Here is a 16,893-nt window from a genome sequence, read left to right on the forward strand (position 1 = left end):
CTACTGTGATCACTGTGGGTCATTCAATGGTGATTTTTCTGTTATCGTTTATTCTGCATTCTTCAACAAAAAAGAGTTTTCATTAGAACTTAAAATTTCATAAAAATCTATTGGTATGAACTAATGGATTCTTTGTTATTATTATTATTTTTGAGACTGAGTCTCACTCTATCGCCAGGCTGGAGTGCAGTGGTGTGATCCTGACTCACTGCAATTTCCATTTTCCAGTTTCAAGCAATTCTCCTGCCTCAGCCTCCTGAATAGCTGGGGCTACAGGCACGCACCACCACACCCAGCTAATTTTTTTGTATTTTTAGTAGAGACAGGGTTTCACCATGTTAGCCAGGACGGTCTCTATCTCTTGACCTTGTGATCCACCCGCCTCGGCCTCCCAAAATGCTGGGATTACAGGCGTGAGCCACCGCGCCCGGCCTGCTATTATTATTAATGTTATTTGGTGGGGCTTGTGGGCACTGGCTGGGAGGATCATGGGCGTGATTGGGGGCTATTACCATTCTTCATTTTGATGCTCATGTTGTCCCAAATTTAGGTTGGTCCTTTATTCCTTTTCCATATCCTCATTTTTAAATTTTCCTTAGTTTCTGGCACAGGAAGTTGCTCCAGGCGCATCTTGTACTTCTGTGGATGGAGGTCATTTTTTGTCACCTGGAAGCAGAGACGCTGGTTCTGCTACAGACAGGAGAGAGAAGCAGAGGTGCTCAGAGGAGCAGCAATTAAAAGTGAAACAAGTATCCCTCCAGGCTCGCTATGGCTCTCAGCTCCTGATTCCAGCCTTTGCACGAAGCCCTGCTGCCTCCTGGCCCTTGGTCTCCAAGTACCCATCTCTTTATAGGTAATGCCCCCTTTTCCTTTTGCTGGTGCTGACCCTGCAGACTTGGTGCCCTCTTCTTCACCACCTTCTGGCCCATCTACCCTCCTGTGTTATGGCCCAAATGAGGTGAGAGGCTGGCATTGGGATTTCACTGCAGATGCCTCTCTGTCCTGTTTCCTGGGCTCCCAGTGGGTGAGACAGGGAAGGTTAGAAGCAGGCATCTTCTTGAAAGGAAGGCAGATGTGGCAAGGAGCAGAGGGTGGTTGGGGCTGGTTGTGAGGAGGGGTTTGGCATGAGACAGGTCATTGCAGAGTACAGAAAGCAGTTCTGCTTGCGGAAGCCCTCAGTGTGCTTGCATGGTTCGGTTGGACCCTGGCGCGCTAGTGATGTGCCATGAGAAAAACATGCCCAGGAGGCTTTCGGTCCAAGAGAACAAGAGACATGCACAAAAGACTTCACTAGCCTGAAGTGAGGAGCCAAGTCTAGCCAAGCCCAGACCTGTGACCAAGGATGGGGGTGTTTTGTTACACAGCATTGTCACAGCTGACTAATGCACTCTATAAAAGAACCCAAGCCCCTTTGTTCTTCAGTACTCCCTGAATACTCAAAGAAGGGAATCCTGGAGCTGGAGATGCCCTTAAATCTGCCTCCTTCTCTCCTCCCCCTGTTTTATAACTGTGGAGGCTGAGGTCCGGAGAGGGGAAGACAGCATGGAGAAGTCACACATGAGATGGGTCCTGGTCTTCACTAGCTATGTGACCCTGACCAGATTGTGTGAAGGCTTTGGCTTAGTTTCTAAACTTCTCAAATGGTGACAATTATAATATGTGCAAAAGACACAATGTGGGTAATGTGCCAAGCCCAGAGTCTGTTCCTATAGGCTGCATCGTCTGTAAGTGGCTGTGCTTCTAGGAGAGGCAGAACCAGCACAGGTCCCTGGCTCTCCTCACCACCCTCCAGGGCACTCAGTGATTCCTTCCCCTCTGCACAGGCCTGACCACCTGCAGCCACCCTTAACCTTGACTTTTCTTGTACCTCTCTCTCCCTCAGATGGAAATCTGTCTTTATTTTGTGTGTGAAAATAAAATAAGGCAGGCTCATCGCAAAAACGCAGACTGGGTCTTTAAGGAGCCTCCAGCATCTTTGTACCCGCCCAGCCCAAGGGCAAGCACTCGACCTTCAAAGGATGCTGCCAGGATGCAACCAGGACCCCTGGCCATCCTGGCCACTGACCTTTGCCCAGATGGCAATCTCAGAGTGGAAAGGAGCCCAGCTTCCGTCTCAGACACTGAGAAAGAAGGCAGTGGCCTCCAGATCCAAGTAGGAAGGGTGTGCCTTGTTGGCCTACCTGAGTCTCTTCCTGGCCGAGTCACATTGGGCCTGGTCGGCTCCATCACACAGTCGCACAGGGCCAGGGTGTGGCATGAAGCACAGGGGCTGAGTGTGGCATGGAAATAGCCTGTCCTGTGTAACTCCTGGTAACATCGATGCCTATTCTTGGTGGTAGCAGGGATCCCAGGGAGTGGAAAAATCAATTTTCCCTTTCTCAAGGATCAAGTCACTTTCTTAAGCAGAAAAATCCTATGATTTGCTAAATTCTGGGGAATCAATTTATTGAGGATTAAAGGGGACCCATATAACATAGTGCTTAAGTATACAGTTTTCGGAGTCAGACTCAACTGCCGAGTCTGAACCTCAACTTCACCACTTGCCAGCTGTGTGACCTTGTGCAAGTGATTTAACCTCTCTGTGCTTTAGTTGCCTTATCATAGGAGGATCTATCTCAAAGGGCAGCTGAGAGGATTAAATGAGTTAATACATGCAAATAACTGACGTTTAGCTACTGCCGAATAAGACCCAAGCAAGCATCAAAGACAGACCAGTCATTTCAGCCCCTGCCCCATTTCCCTCTCATTTCAGGAGGCCACGACTGGCGTCCCACAGAGGACACTGGGCTTCAAGCTTGAGGCCTGGGATTCATGTATGTTTGGGATTTTATTTCACCTCTCCGGATCTCAGGTTTTGCTTGTGTTAAATGAATATGAAATCCCTGCCTATTTATTCCCTTGGGTTGTTGAGCAGGTGCATTTAAAATGCTTTACCCTAGAGATGTGGACTATTGTTTTGGCTTTGGCCAGTTTTTGTTTATTTGTATGTTTGTTTCCCTGAACACAAAAGGCATTTGTTTACTCCTCTGCCAGCCCAATGGGGTTGTAGGGAGGTTCTGCTCCATGAGCTCACTCAGGGCTCCAGGCTTGGGCCTGCTGCACTCCTCCATCCTGTGCCCCTCCCTTCCCCACATCCTCCAAGTCCTCTCCCTTCTTCAGCTGATGGGGAAAAGAGAACAAGCCAATACCTGGAGTGTCTCATGGACCAGGTCTGGAAGGGAGACCTAGGGTTTTTGCTCCCACTCCACTGGCCATGGCTCTGTCACATGCTCCACCCAAACCAAGGGAAAACACAGCCTAGCAGAGGGCCCAGAAGAAGAGGAGAATGCGGATGTTTGAAAGAATGAATCCATTTGTATTTTAACCAACAAAGAGGAACTAAGCCTTTTCTGCATTTTTTGCTTAAATATGAAGGTTGTGATGTAATCACAAGGGTCCTGAAAAGATGGAGGAGTGAAGCCAGATGCCTGTAATCCCAGTTCTTTGGAAGGCCAAGGCGGGAGTATCATTTGAGCCCAAAAGTTCAAGACCAGCCAGGGCAACATAGTGAGACACCCATCTCTACATAAAATTTTAAAAATTAGCCAGGCATGGTGGCATATGCCTGTATTCCTAGCTACTTGGGAAGCTGAGGTGGGAAGATTGTTTGAGCCTGGGAGTGTGAGGCTGCAGTGAGTTATAATCACGCCACTGTCCTCCAGCCTTGGTGACAGAGTAAGACACTGTCTGAAAAATAGAAAGAGAGAGGGAGGGAAAGAAAGAAGAAAAAAGAAAGAGGGAGGGAGAGCAAAGATAAAGGAGTGAGGCAGGAGAGAGAGAGAATGATAAGAGACTGGATTTGAAGATGCTAGAATGCTGGCTTTGAAGACAGAGTAAGGAGCTGCTCAGGAATGCAGGCTGCCTTGAGAAACTGGAAAAAAATGTGGAAATAGATTCTTCTCCAGGTCCTCCTAAAAGAGCACAGCTCTGCAACATGTCGATTTTGGCCCGGTGACACCATGTTGGAGTTGTGATCTTCAGAGCTGTCAGATGATACATTTGTGTTGTTTTAAGCTACATAGTTTGTGGTCACTGGTCACAGCAGCTGCAAGGAGTGAACACACCGTATCACAGGAGAGGAGACGGAGGAACAGCAGCAGCTGTTGCAGGAGCCAGCTCCAGGTTCCACAGCTCATCAGAGTCATGAGCTGGACTTGAACCAAGGCATTTGGTGCCCCTGACCGCAATGCAGGGTCCCTTTCATGGGGCACCCAGGAGTTCCCGAGCTGGAAGGGCTGGGGGTTGTATGGCCGTGGACCGGTTACTGAGTCCTCTGAATCTCACGTGTAAAAAGTGTGTAAGAGCGACCCCGTGGAGCCCTCTGGAAGGGTGTCCTGCAGCTTAGAGACAGTGCAGCCCCAAGCTGCCTTGTGTGGGGAGCTGACTGGTGCTGTCGTGGGCCGGGTCTCTGGTCCCCACCCATGCCCACCTGAGGAAGGCCAGCCAGCCCTCCTTGCTCCTAGATGGGCTGCATCTCGTCCTCCAGCTTCTTCTTCCGGACCCTTTCTGTGAAGAACAAGTCCATATGGATGAGGCTCTGTCCCAGGGGCGTGTCCAGCCTGCTGCCCACAACCCGGTTCGTGGAACTGGGAACTGTATCCGAAAAGAGAGGCACATGGTCTGGCAACTTTTCAGGCTCCTTCTTATTGCCCTGAGAAGAGGGGACAGCTCAGGTCACACAAAGCTTGAAAAAAGGAGGACCATAGGATGGGAGAGGACCACGCAGAGAGCAGGTGCCGCTCTGTGTGAAGCGTCTCCAGGTGATTCAGTCCTGGTTTGAACTTGGGACCCTGCAAGAGTGACTCGCCACGGCCTCTGCCAAGCTTGCCCTCCTCTTCCTCCCCTCCCCCTCCCCAGGTGCCTCCCAGATCCCTTAGCTTTTACGCTGCAACCTGCAGAGATCAAGGGAAGGATCAGATCTTATTCCCTTTCTATCCTCATGACTAAGACACTGCTTTACATCTGGTGGGAGGTTTCGATTTGTTGTTGTTGTTGTTGTTTTGTAGATTTGTTCTCAGAGTATAACATTCACATGGAAAAGTGCGCAGGTCATCACTGTCCAGTTTGACAAATGTTCACAAAGATGCCCATGTGCCCAACCAGATCAAGGGATATGATCACCCCATCCCCACCTCCTTTCAGCCCCTCAGCCACTGTCTCTGCTTCCAAGGCAACCTGATGCTGACCTGTAATGCCATGCATTAGTTTTGCCTGGCTTTGAACTCCACATTAGTGGAATCATGGCTCTTCTGTCTGGCTTCTTTCTCTCAACATTATGTTTGTGAGATTCATTCACATTTTGTGTGTGATTGCTGTCCATTTATTCTCAGTGCTGTATGTTACTCCCTGGTGGGAACTGTGTGAATATCCCACAAGTTATTCACCTGTATCACCACTGATCACTATTGGGTTGACTCTAGTTTAGGGCTCTTATGGGTAGTGCCGTTCTGGGCATATGTGAACATGCCTTTGGGTGAACTCTATAATGGATGCATGCATGAATTAATGAGTAAATGTAATCCAATGGCCAGGCACCGTGGCTCATGCCTTTAATCCCAGCACTTTGAGAAACCCAGATGGAACGATTCAGACCAGCCTGGGCAACATGGTGAGACCCCATCTCTACAAAAATTACAAAATTAGTTGGGTGTGGTGGCGCATGCGTGTAGCCCAGCTACTCAGGAGGCTGAGGTGAGAGGATCACTTGAGCCCAGGAGGTTGAGGCTGCAGTGAGCCATGATCATGCTACTGCACTCCAGCCTGGGCAACAGAGTGAGACCATGTCCATCAATCTATCTATCTATCTATCTATCTATCTGTCTGTCTATCTATCTATCTATCTATCATCTATCTATCTATCTATCTATCTATCAAGTGAGAAAACATCCTCAGCTCTTCCTGCCCCTGCTTAGGGGTACGTTTCTGCTACCCTGTGTCTAATAGAAGTGACATGACCTGTCAGGTAAGGAGATCCTGGCTGTTACCTGGCAAAGTGCATGCCGAGGTGGCTCCACCCTTTGGCCATGATGCAGGTTTCAGTAGTCAGGTTGCTATCACATAGCCCCTAGCAGGGAGAGACTCTTACAGGCTGGAAGCCCAGACAAGATGCCCAGGACAGGATATCAGGTCCCATGAGCTGAATTTTCCCTCCAGAATAGATAGCAACAAGCCCAGCATGTCCACGGTGCGGGCATTAAACCTTTCCTCAACCTGGCAAGCTCCATATCAGCACGGCCACCCCAGTGAGCGACTTTCCACATTGCTCATCTTCCAGGTTGGTTCTTTGGCCATGCAATGGCGGGATCTCGGCTCACCGCAATCTCCGCCTCCCGGGTTCAAGTGATTCCCCTACCTCAGCCTCCTGAATAGCTGGGATTACAGGCATGCGCCACCATGCCTGGTTAATTTTTGTATTTTTAGTAGAGACACGGTTTCTTCATGTTGGTTAGGCTGGTCACTAACTCCAGACCTCAGGTGATCTGCTCACCTCGGCCGCCCAAAGTGCTAGGATTATAGGCATAAGCCACTATGACCATCTTTTTTATAGTGAGATCTATCTTTCCATTCACTCATTCATCCAGCATGAACTGAATGGTCACACTGTTATGGTCTCTGGGGGATGGGGCAAATGCTAGGGCTGCGGTAGGGTGCAGTGATGAATTCATATTCATCTTTTCTCTTTTTAAAAATATTTGTCGGCCGGGCGCGGTGGCTCAAGCCTGTAATCCCAGCACTTTGGGAGGCCGAGGCGGGTGGATCACGAGGTCAAGAGATCAAGACCATCCTGGTCAACAAGGTGAAACCCCGTCTCTACTAAAAAGTACCAAAAATTAGCTGGGCATGGTGGCGCGTGCCTGTAATCCCAGCTACTCAGGAGGCTGAGGCAGGAGAATTGCCTGAACCCAGGAGGCGGAGGTTGCGGTGAGCCGAGATCGCGCCATTGCACTCCAGCCTGGGTAACAAGAGCGAAACTCCGTCTCAAAAAAAAAAAAAAAAAATTTGTCATTTTTGTAGAGATGGGGTCTCCCTATGTTGCCCAGGCTGGTCTTGAACTCATGGGCCCAAGTGATCCTCCCACCTCTGCCTCCCCAAGTGCTGGGATTACATGCATGGGCGACAACTCCTGGCTTCATCCTTTCTTTTAAGGAGTTCAGAGCTGGTGAAATTGGGCATTGCAGTGTTATATTACATGCAGTACCGAAATAACAGGTGAGATATGCTGGTGAATCAAAGGAAGGAGTGATCTGATCAAGCCCGCCCAGGAAGGGAGATTCCCCAGAAGAGGGGCACTAGAGCTGGGTCTTGAAGAGTGAATAGGAGCCCATCAGGCTGACCAGGTGGGAAGGACATCAGCAGGGGATGCGCATGCCCAAAGGCATGGATGAAAGTGTGTTGTGGGGCCTGGGTGCAGTGGCTTATGCCTATAATCCCAGCACTTTGGGAGGCCAAGGCAGTTGGATCATTTGAGGTCAGGAGTTTGAGACTAGCCTGGCTAACATGGTGAAACCCTGTCTCTACTAAAAATACAAAAATTAGCCAGGCATGGTGGAGTGCACCTATAATCTCAGCTTGGGGGGCTGAGGCAGGAGAATCTCTAGAATCCAGGAGGTGGAGGTTGCAGTGAGCCAAAATTGTACCACTGCACTTCAGCCTGGATGACAGAGCAAGACTCCATCTCAAAAAAAAAAAAAAAAGGCCAGGCATCAGGCATGGTGGCTCATGCCTGTAATCCCAGCACTCTGGGAGGCTGAGGCAGGTAGATCATGAGGTCAGGAGATCGAGACCATCCTGGCTAATGCCGCGAAAATCCGTCTCTACTAAAACTACAAAAAAATAGCTGGACGTGGTAGCACGTGCCTGTAGTCCCAGCCCATCGGGAGGCTGAGGCAGGAGAATCACTTGAACCTGGGAGGCAGAGGTTGCAGTGGGCCGAGATCATGCCACTGCACTCCAGCCTGAGTGACAGAGCGAGACTTCATCTAAAAACAACAACAACAACAACAACAAAGAGTTGTGTTGTGGGGTCAGTGTGGTGTAGGTAACAAGGCTGGGGAGACGGACGGTGTTAGATCACAGGAGGCTTTGTAAGCTACCCTGAAAATTTCAGACTCACTGAAGCATGTTAATCAGGGGAGCTACATGGTCAGTTCTGCAGTTCAGGGAAATGACTCTGGTGGCACAGTGGATGATGGATTGGAGGTGGTGGTGCTAGAGTCAGAGAATTAGTTTACAAAGTATTTTTATCAAATTTCATTGTCCTCTTTGGGCACACCACAGAGTTATGACTACACATGGCTGCCATCCTCAGTCAGGGGAGATATTTCAGATGCCTGTCATTTCCAATTGGTTCATCTTAATAAAATTAAGAAACACTGAAAGAAACAAATTTCTAAATGCTTCATATACATGTTTTCTTTCCCATTGACCCTGCATTCCTTGAAACAAGAGTGTATTTTACTCATCTCTGTACATCCAACATCTAGTGCAGAGTAGATCTTCAGTATATGTTAATTGAATGACGGCAAGAATGAATAAATATTCAGTTGCAAGTATGTTTGGCAGAAACATATTTTACCTTACCATTGGGTCATAGTCTTTCAGGAAACTCCAGTTCTGAACCCTGGAAAGGAAAAACATGTTGGCTGTGTGAGTGCCTTCTGGGGCATTTTTAAAAATGACTTTCACTGTGTCAAGTCAATGCTACAATGTATCACATGGAAGAACTAAATAATTTTTTTTTTCTTGCGAGGAAGTCTTGCTCTGTTGCCCAGGCTGGAGTGCAGTGGCACAATCGTGGCTCATTGCAACCTCCACCTCCCCAATTCTCCTGTCTCAGCCTCCCGAGTAGCTGGGACTACAGGTACATGCCACCATGCCCAGCTAATTTTTGTACTTTTATTAGAGATGGGGTTTCACCATATTGGTCATGCTGGTCTCGAGCTCCTGACCTCAGGTGATCTACCCACCTTGGCCTCCAAAAGTGCTGGGATTACAAGCATGAGCCACTGCGCCCACCCAGAACTAAAGAATTTTAAAGTGAAACAAATGCCAAGTGTCAAGCAGGTATTTATGGTGTATCCTACAAAAGGAACAAACATTTCAATTTCCAATGACTTTTCCTACAATGACAGTTATGGTGTTGCTATGGTGGGCTGCCGAAAGAGAGCAAAGGCTACGACCTCTCCCTGCATCTGTGCATTTTCAGAAGGCTTCAGTAAGCAAGCATTCTCTGAAGAAAAAACAGTTTTCATGCTGCCAAACCTTGGTAACCTTCCAGTGTGAGTGACAGAGGAAGGTTAGGGAGGGGTAGAAAAGGGAGGGAGGATGACTGTAAGAATGGTATGACCTTGCACTGGTCATTTAATTTTATTTGAATCTATTTTTAAAAAGTCAAACAATTCTACAAAACATAATAAAAGTAGCCTTCTCTGCCCCCATCCTCACAGTCTCTGAGCCCCACATCCTAGAGTCAAACCATTTCCAGTCTTTTAGCTGTTTTGTCAGGCCTTTTGCTTCCATCTTTTGAAATAATATGATTCTTGCTTTGCTATAAAGAATACCTGGGACTGGGTAATTTATAAAGGAGGTTTAATTGGCGCACGGTTCCACAGGCTGTACAGGAAGCATAATGCTGGCATCTGCTTAGCTTCTGGGGAGGTCTCAGAAAGCTTACAATCATAGTGGAAGGCAAAGTGGCAGCAGGCAGGTCACATGGCCAGAGCAAGATCAAGAGAGAGAGAAGGGAGGTGCCACACACTTTAAAAGAACCAAATCTGCTAAGAACTTCTTACTACTCTGAGGACGTACCATGGGGATGGTATAAACCATTAAAGAGAAACTGCCCCCAGGATCCAATCCCCTTACATCAGGCGCCACCTCCAACACTGGGGATTACAATTCAACTTGAGATTTGGGTGGAGACACAGATCCAAACTATATCAACTGCTGTTTCTTAATATTAAAAAAATTTTTTTGAGATCAAGTCTCACTCTGTTGCCTAGGATGGAGTGCAATGGCACAATCTCAGTTCACTGCAACCTCTGCCTCCTGAGTAGCTGGGACTACAGGCATGTGCCACCACACCTAGCTAATTTTTGTATTTTTAGTAGAGACAGGGTTTCACCATGTTGGCCAGGTTGGTCTTGATCTCTTGACCTTGTCATCCACCCACCTCGCCTCCCAAAGTGCTGGGATTACAGGCATGAGCTACCGTGCCTGGCCATATTTTTTAAAATTTAAACTTATCTATCAACTTTCTATTATGAGAGATGAAGAGTTAGCATTCTTCTCCCTGGCCTTCCCCTAATTCTTTTAGCATAATTATAGATCTTGGTTAAGTTGATAAATATAACATTGTTTAGATTTTTATGATTATGTAAATGTTATTCACTGATGAGCTAAGGAGTACAATACATCTGAATTCTTTTCTTGTACAACCTTGTATTCTTTCTAGAGCTAAGAATTACATTTCCTCCTAATTTTTTTTTTTTTTTTTTTTTAGATGGAGTCTCACTCTGTCGCCCAGGCTGGAGTGCAATGGTGTAATCTCAGCCCAGTGTAATCTCCACCCCCCGGGTCCCAGTTCAAGAGATTCTCCTGCCTCAGCCTCCCAAGTAGGTGGAATTACAGGCATGCACCACCATGCCCAGCTAATATTTGTATTTTTAGTAGAGACAGGGTTACACCATGTTGGCCAGGCTGGTCTTGAACTCCTGACCTTGTGATCTGCCCACCTTGGCCTATCAAAGTACTGGGATTACAGGTGTGAGCCACCATGCCTGGCCTTTTTTAAGGCTTCTATGTACTGATCATTGATTCCAGATGCTCCAAGAAAACTGAAAAGTCCCTCTCAATATTATTTTCTACACAGTCATGTGCATCTGATAATAAACGTTCCTTTAAAACCTTTTTTAGACACCTTCTTGGAAGCCCTATGTCCTCTTGCTGCCACTGGCTTGGCCATGCCCCAAGATCACAGGCTGTTCCCTTCACCAACAAGCTGGCACTCCTCTCTTTCAGAATTCCATGTCTCCCTTTCTTGTTAATGCACCTGTTTTGGGGGAGCACAGAATCCAGCATCTGTGGACTCATGTATTTCTTTGGTTCTGGAAAATTCTCACTCACCTTCTCTTTAGACATTTTCTCTCTCCCATTCTCTCCTTTGGGAATTTTGTTTAAAGACAGATTGAACGAGCCAGGAGCGGTGACTCACGCCTGTAATCCCAGCACTTTGGGAGGCCAAGGCGGGCAGATCACAAGGTCAAGAGATCAAGACCATCCTAGCCAGCATGGTGAGACCCCGTCTCTACTAAAAATACAAAAATTAGCTGGGCATGGTGGCATGCACCTGTAGTCCTAGCTATTCAGGAGGCTGAGGCAGGAGAATTGCTTAAACCCAGGAGGCAGAGGTTGCAGTGAGCCAAGATCATGCCACTGCACTCCCGCCTGGCAACAGAGCAAGACTCTGTCTAAAAAAAAAAAGGTTGGACCTTCTTGTTCAGTTTTTTTAGGTTTTTAATTCTTTTGTGTTTTCTGTCTTGATTTTCTGAATAATTTGTCCTGTTTTGAGTTTATGAAATCTCACTTCAGTTGTCTTATATTTCAACTTTATATATTTTTATTCCTATAAGGTTTTTTTGCTTTTTGTTTTGAGATGGGGTCTTGCTCTGTTGCCCAGGCTGGAGTGAAGTGGCACAATCTAGCTGATTACAACCTCTGCCTCCTGGTTTCAAGCAATTATCCTTGCCCCAGCCTCCAGAGTAGCTGGGATTACAGATGTCTGCCACCACACTTGGCTAATTTTTGTATTTTTAGTAGAGAGAGGGTTTCACCATCTTGGCCAGGCTGGTCTCGAACTCTTGACCTCAGGTGATCTGCCCACCTCTGCCTCCCAAAGTGCTGGGATTATAGGTGTGAGTCATTGTGCCTGGCCTCTTGTTTCATTTTTTTAAGGAGGTTACTAGAAAATTTAAGCTATGTGTATGGCTCACATGGTACTTCTGTGGGGTAGCACTGCCTTATACATCCCTCTTAGGGCTTTCCAGGCCTTGTAAAACTCTTTCCTCTTGGTCTTTATGCCTCCCTGTGCCCCTGGCTTTCTCCTCTGGTGGTTCCTGGCAGCTTCTCTGCTCTTCTAGTAAATGTCGCAAGTTCTATCCTGTGTCCTCGCCTCTTCTGATCCATCGCGCTCTAGGGAAAGCTTATTCACATCTCTGGGGCCAGTGCCCACCTATTTCCTTCTAAAATTGAGATATAATTTACATTCCATAAGATTCACCTTCTAAAGCACACAACTCAGTGACTTTTAGTATATTCATGGAGTTGCACGGTCGTTACCACTTTCTGATTCCAGGACATTTCATCACCCCAAATCACCTGTGTTCATTCATAGTCCACATTCTCCCCTTCTATATGGGTTTTTAATGCACAACTCGTGACTCTCACACTCAGCTACCTCCTGGAAGCTCCATCTAGACACGGTTCACGCCCTTAAAACTCACCAGAGCTCAGCATCTTCATCATTTTTCTCCTCTCTATTAATTATTCAAGCTGAGATCTGTCATCCTTTACTCCTTCCTCACCTTTCCTCCCACACCTACTCAGTTTGTAAATATTTTCTGCCATTCTGTAGGTTACCTTTTCACTCTGTTAATTGTCGCCTTTGCTGTGCAGAAGCTTTTCACATGCAAAAGAATGAAATTGTATCCTTTCTTACATAATACATACCAATACACTCAAAAACACAGGAGGAAGCTTCATGCCATTGATCTTGGCAGTTATTCCATGGAAATGCCACATGAAGCACAGGCAACAAAAGCAAATATGGACAGATGGAGTTACATCAAACTAAACAGCTTCTGAAGAGCAAGGGAAACAAGCAACGTAGTGAAAAGCAACACACAGAATGGGAGACAGTATTTACAGACCATGTTTCTGATAAGGGGTTAATTTCCGACATATATAAGGAACTTCCACAAGTTAGTAGCACAAAACCAAATAACCCAATTGAAAAAAATGGGTTAAGGACTTGAGTAGATCTTTCTCCAAAGAAGATAAATAAATGGCCAATAAATATATGAAAAGATGATCAACATCACTCATCATCAGTGAAATGCAAATCAGAGCCACAATGAAATAGTGGCTCATACCTGTAGTCCCAGCACTTTGGGAGGCTGAGGCATGTGGATCACCTGAGGTCACGAGTTCAAGACCAGCCTGGCCAATATGGTGAAACCCTCTCTCTACTGAAAATACAAAAATTAGCCAGGCATGGTGGAGGGCACCTGTAATCCCAGCTACTCAGGAGGCTGAAGCATGAGAATCACTGGAACCCGGGAGGCAGAGGTTGCAGTGAGCGAGGATTATGCCATTGCACTCCTTCCTGTGTGACAGAGTGAGATTTCATCTCAAGACAAAACAAAAAGCCGCAATAAGAGAGCACCTCACTCCTATTAGGATGTCTGTTATCAAAAAACAAAAGACAATCAATGAGCGTTGGCCAATGTGTGGAGAAACCGGACCGCTGGGATGCTGCTGATGGGCATGCAGAGTGGCGTGGCTGCTGTGAAAAGACAACACAGGTTCCTCAGCAAATTGCAAGTAGAGGCACCATGTAATCCTGCAGTCCACTGGTATGGTTTGAATGTTGGTTCTCCCCAAATGTCATATTGAAATGTGATCCCTAGTGTTGAAGGTAGGGCCTAGTGGGAGGTATCTGGGTTATGGGGGCAGATCCATCATGAACGGCTTGGTGCCCTCCTTGTGGAAATGAATGAGCTCTTGTTCTATTAGTTCACGGGAGAGAACTGGTTGTTAAAAAGAGCCTGACCCCTCCCCTCTCTCTCAGTCCCTTTCTTACCATGAGACATGCCCGCTTCTCCTTCACCTCTGTCATTAGTGTAAGCTTCCTGAGGCCCTCACCAGAAGCCAAGCGTATTCCAGCATGATGCTTGTACAGCCTGCAGAACTGTGAGCTGAATAAGCCTCTTTACAAATTACCCAACCTCAGGGGGTCCTTGACAGCAATGCAGAATGAACTAAGATATCCACTTTTGAACATTTACCCAAAAGAAGTGAAATCACTCCCATGTCCACTGCAGCACTATTTATAATAGTCAAATGTGGAAACAGACTAAAAGTCCATTGACAAATGAATAAGGAAACTGCACATATTAAAACGGGAGGAAAGTCTGTAATATGCTGCAACATGGACGAACATGGAGGGCAGAATGCTAAGCAACGAGACAGACATGGAAAGACAATACCGCACAATTCCACTTATATGAGGAAAACAGACTCCTGGAAGCAAAGAATAGAATGGTGCCAGAGGGTTGGGGGACGGAGAACGGGGAGCTGCTAATCAGCGGGTGTGAAGTTTCAGTTGTGCAAGATGAATGCATTCTAGAATCTATCAGGCTGGTCATTAAAAAATGTAAATGATCATGCCATGCTCTTGCTTAAAATCCTGTATGGTATCTCCTTTGGAAAAAACACATCCAGACTTTTACAAGGGCTGGGGGTGGCTCCCCCCATGCTCCCCCTCATCCTGTCGCCTCCCTCCCTCCCTGTGCTACACTAATTCTGTTCTGTTTTTGTTAGATACATCAAACTCTTGGCTACTTCTCGTATTTTAGGCCTCAGCTTAAACATCTCCTTCTCAGAGAGGCCATCAGCAGGCTCCCTCCTCTTACCCTGAACTGTTTCCTTCTTCTTCTTCTTTTTGTTTTTTGGAGACAGTCTCACTCTGTCACCCAGGCTGGAGTGCAATGGTGTGATCTTGGCTCACTGCAACCTCTGCCAGGTTCAAGCCATTCTCCTGCCTCAGCCTCCCGGGTAGCTGGGACTACAGGCGCAGGCCATGACGCCAGGCTAATTTTTGTATTTTGAGTAGAGATGGGATTTCACCATGTAAGCAAGGATGGTCTCAATCTCTTCACCTCGTGACCTGCCCTCCTCGGCCTCCCAAAGTGCTGGGATTACAGGCATGAGCCACCTCGCCGGGCCAACTGTTTCCTTCTTACTGCTGCCCACCCTAAATAAAGATCTGTACTTGTTTGCTTCTCTGCTTGCTTTTGGCTGCCCTGTCCTGAGAATGAAGGCTCCATGGAGCCACAGCCAGGTCTGTCTCGTCCCCTGTTGCAGTCTGGTCTCGTTTCAGAGCAGCGCATGGGCATTTTTCGTTGAATGAATGCATGAAGGAGCATCCTTCCCTGGAGTCAGGTCAGATGGCCAGCGCCTCTCATCCAGACTAGACCAGCAGGATCCAGCTCCAGGGATTCCGGGCCTCCCCGCAGTCGGAATGAACCAGGTGGGGCTGCCCTGACCCAGCGGCACCCGCCCCTGGCCTCCATCTTTCCCGCTTCCTAGGCTCAGGTTCGGGTCTGGCCGGAGGCTGGGCTGGTGCCCCACCTCCCCCCGAGGCATGCCACGCTCTCCGTCCCTTAGCCCGGATTATTTCCTCACCCATCCCCCCTTCTCCAAACGCTTTCCCAACTTGCCGTCGGGCTGCGGGGTCAGGGTGGAGAAGGGAGGGCAGGGACTCACCAGCGCTGCTGGCCCCTCCGCTCTGCTTCCAGGAGCTCCCGCCACAGCTGGTCCCGCTGCACTCCACCGCAGGCAGCTCCCCGGGCCACCCGCTGCGCCTTCGGAGCCTGAGGGGCCTGGCAGCCACCAGCAAGACCCCTGCCGGCCATAGGGCCACCCTGGGCAGCTGGGGAGACTGAGACTGGCAGCCTGGTGGGGGGCAATCGGTACCCAGCTGATGTGGTTCTCTGGAGCCCAGGGGTGGGGTGGCTTCCCATGGGTGCAAGTGTGTGTGTGTGAGAGAAAGAGAGAGTGGCAGAGAGACAGAGAGAGAGGGAGACAGAGAGAGAGGGAGAGAGACAGAGAGAGAGGGAGAGAGAGAGAGAAAGAGACAGAGAGAGAGGGAGAGAGAGAGAGACAGAGAGAGAGGGAGAGAGACAGAGAAAGAGGGAGAAAGAGAGAGAAAGAGACAGAGAGAGAGGGAGAGAGAGAGAGAGAGACAGAGAGACAGAGAGAGGTGTGTGCTTGTGCCCGAGCTCAGCCAAACCTCCTCCTGGAACACCCCCTCCCTCCTAACGCCGGGACAGCCTGGGCAGGGTCCTCCTCACTGTCCCTTTAGGCCAGTGGCTGACGGGGACAGGGCCCTCCAGGCTGGGGAGAGCATTTGAGCTCAGCTGCGTTTTGAACTCCAGCCTGTGTTGACTGTTGACTGTTGTCCTAGGAACCGTAAGCTCCCAGGAAGGGGCGGAACGTGTGTGTGCGCGCGTGTGTGTGTGCGTGTGCGTGTGTGTGTGTGTGACCTGAGCCCTGGGGCTGGGGTGCAGAGCGTTCCTCAGTAGGTGCCACGCCCAGTTCAGCAGCCAGAGTCCTCCGCACAGGGCAGGGGATGGGGAAGGAGCCAAGCCGGGCTCCTGGGACCACCCTCCCTCATTCGGGCACTTGGCCTCAGCAGCGCTCAGGCCGCGGGGCGATGACAGGCCTGGGCTGCCCCCTCGTGGAAGCTGCGAGGCTCGCACGAGACGGTGGCGCTCAGGGCGCTGTGGGAACGGTGGCTCAGGCATCGGTGTGAAGTTTCCCGTTTGTTAGGGAGCGATGGCGGAGGTCGGGAGCTCCTGTCCGGCGAGGGAAAACGGTGCAATGCACTAGGAACATCCCCTCTGTCTGGAAAGCCGGAGCGTTCACACAGCGCTCGGCTTTATCTGGCTGCGACCTCCCGGCCATGCCTTTCCAACCCCATTCTACAGACGAGGAAACTGAAGCCCTCCCTGGCAAGATTAAGTGACCGCCCGCGGTCACACAGTCACCGCCTGAAGGGAACAGTGAGAACCTGAG

The 16,893-nt window shown here is 48.7% G+C and overlaps 1 protein-coding gene across 1 annotated transcript; it reads right to left on the reverse strand.

Moving 5' to 3' along the window:
- Nucleotides 1–587: 587 nt before the first annotated feature.
- On the reverse strand, nt 588–15,900 carry CUNH2orf50 (chromosome unknown C2orf50 homolog). Its single transcript, XM_032294127.1, has 4 exons — nt 15,583–15,900; nt 8,620–8,659; nt 4,469–4,690; nt 588–1,330 (listed from the first exon to the last, which is right to left on the reverse strand). The coding sequence occupies exons 1-3, from the start codon at nt 15,837–15,839 to the stop codon at nt 4,499–4,501; spliced, it is 489 nt and encodes a 162-aa protein (XP_032150018.1). The 5' UTR covers nt 15,840–15,900; the 3' UTR covers nt 588–1,330; nt 4,469–4,498.
- Between the last annotated feature and the right edge of the window lie 993 nt (nt 15,901–16,893).

The sequence above is a fragment of the Sapajus apella genome, unplaced genomic scaffold, assembly GCF_009761245.1.
Source record: "Sapajus apella isolate SASKATOON/1434 unplaced genomic scaffold, GSC_monkey_1.0 scaffold31, whole genome shotgun sequence".
Lineage (NCBI taxonomy): Eukaryota > Metazoa > Chordata > Mammalia > Primates > Cebidae > Sapajus > Sapajus apella.

Bases quoted from the DNA above. Each gene is read 5' to 3' on its own strand.
- CUNH2orf50 (XM_032294127.1), bottom strand. From the start codon at position 15,839: ATGGGAAGCCACCCCACCCCTGGGCTCCAGAGAACCACATCAGCTGGG. The intron at 8,660-15,582 runs GTGAGTCCCTGC...TTTCCTTTCCAG, and splicing joins CGGAGGGGCCAGCAGCGCTG to GGTTCAGAACTGGAGTTTCC. The intron at 4,691-8,619 runs GTAAGGTAAAAT...CCCTCTTCTCAG, and splicing joins TGAAAGACTATGACCCAATG to GGCAATAAGAAGGAGCCTGA.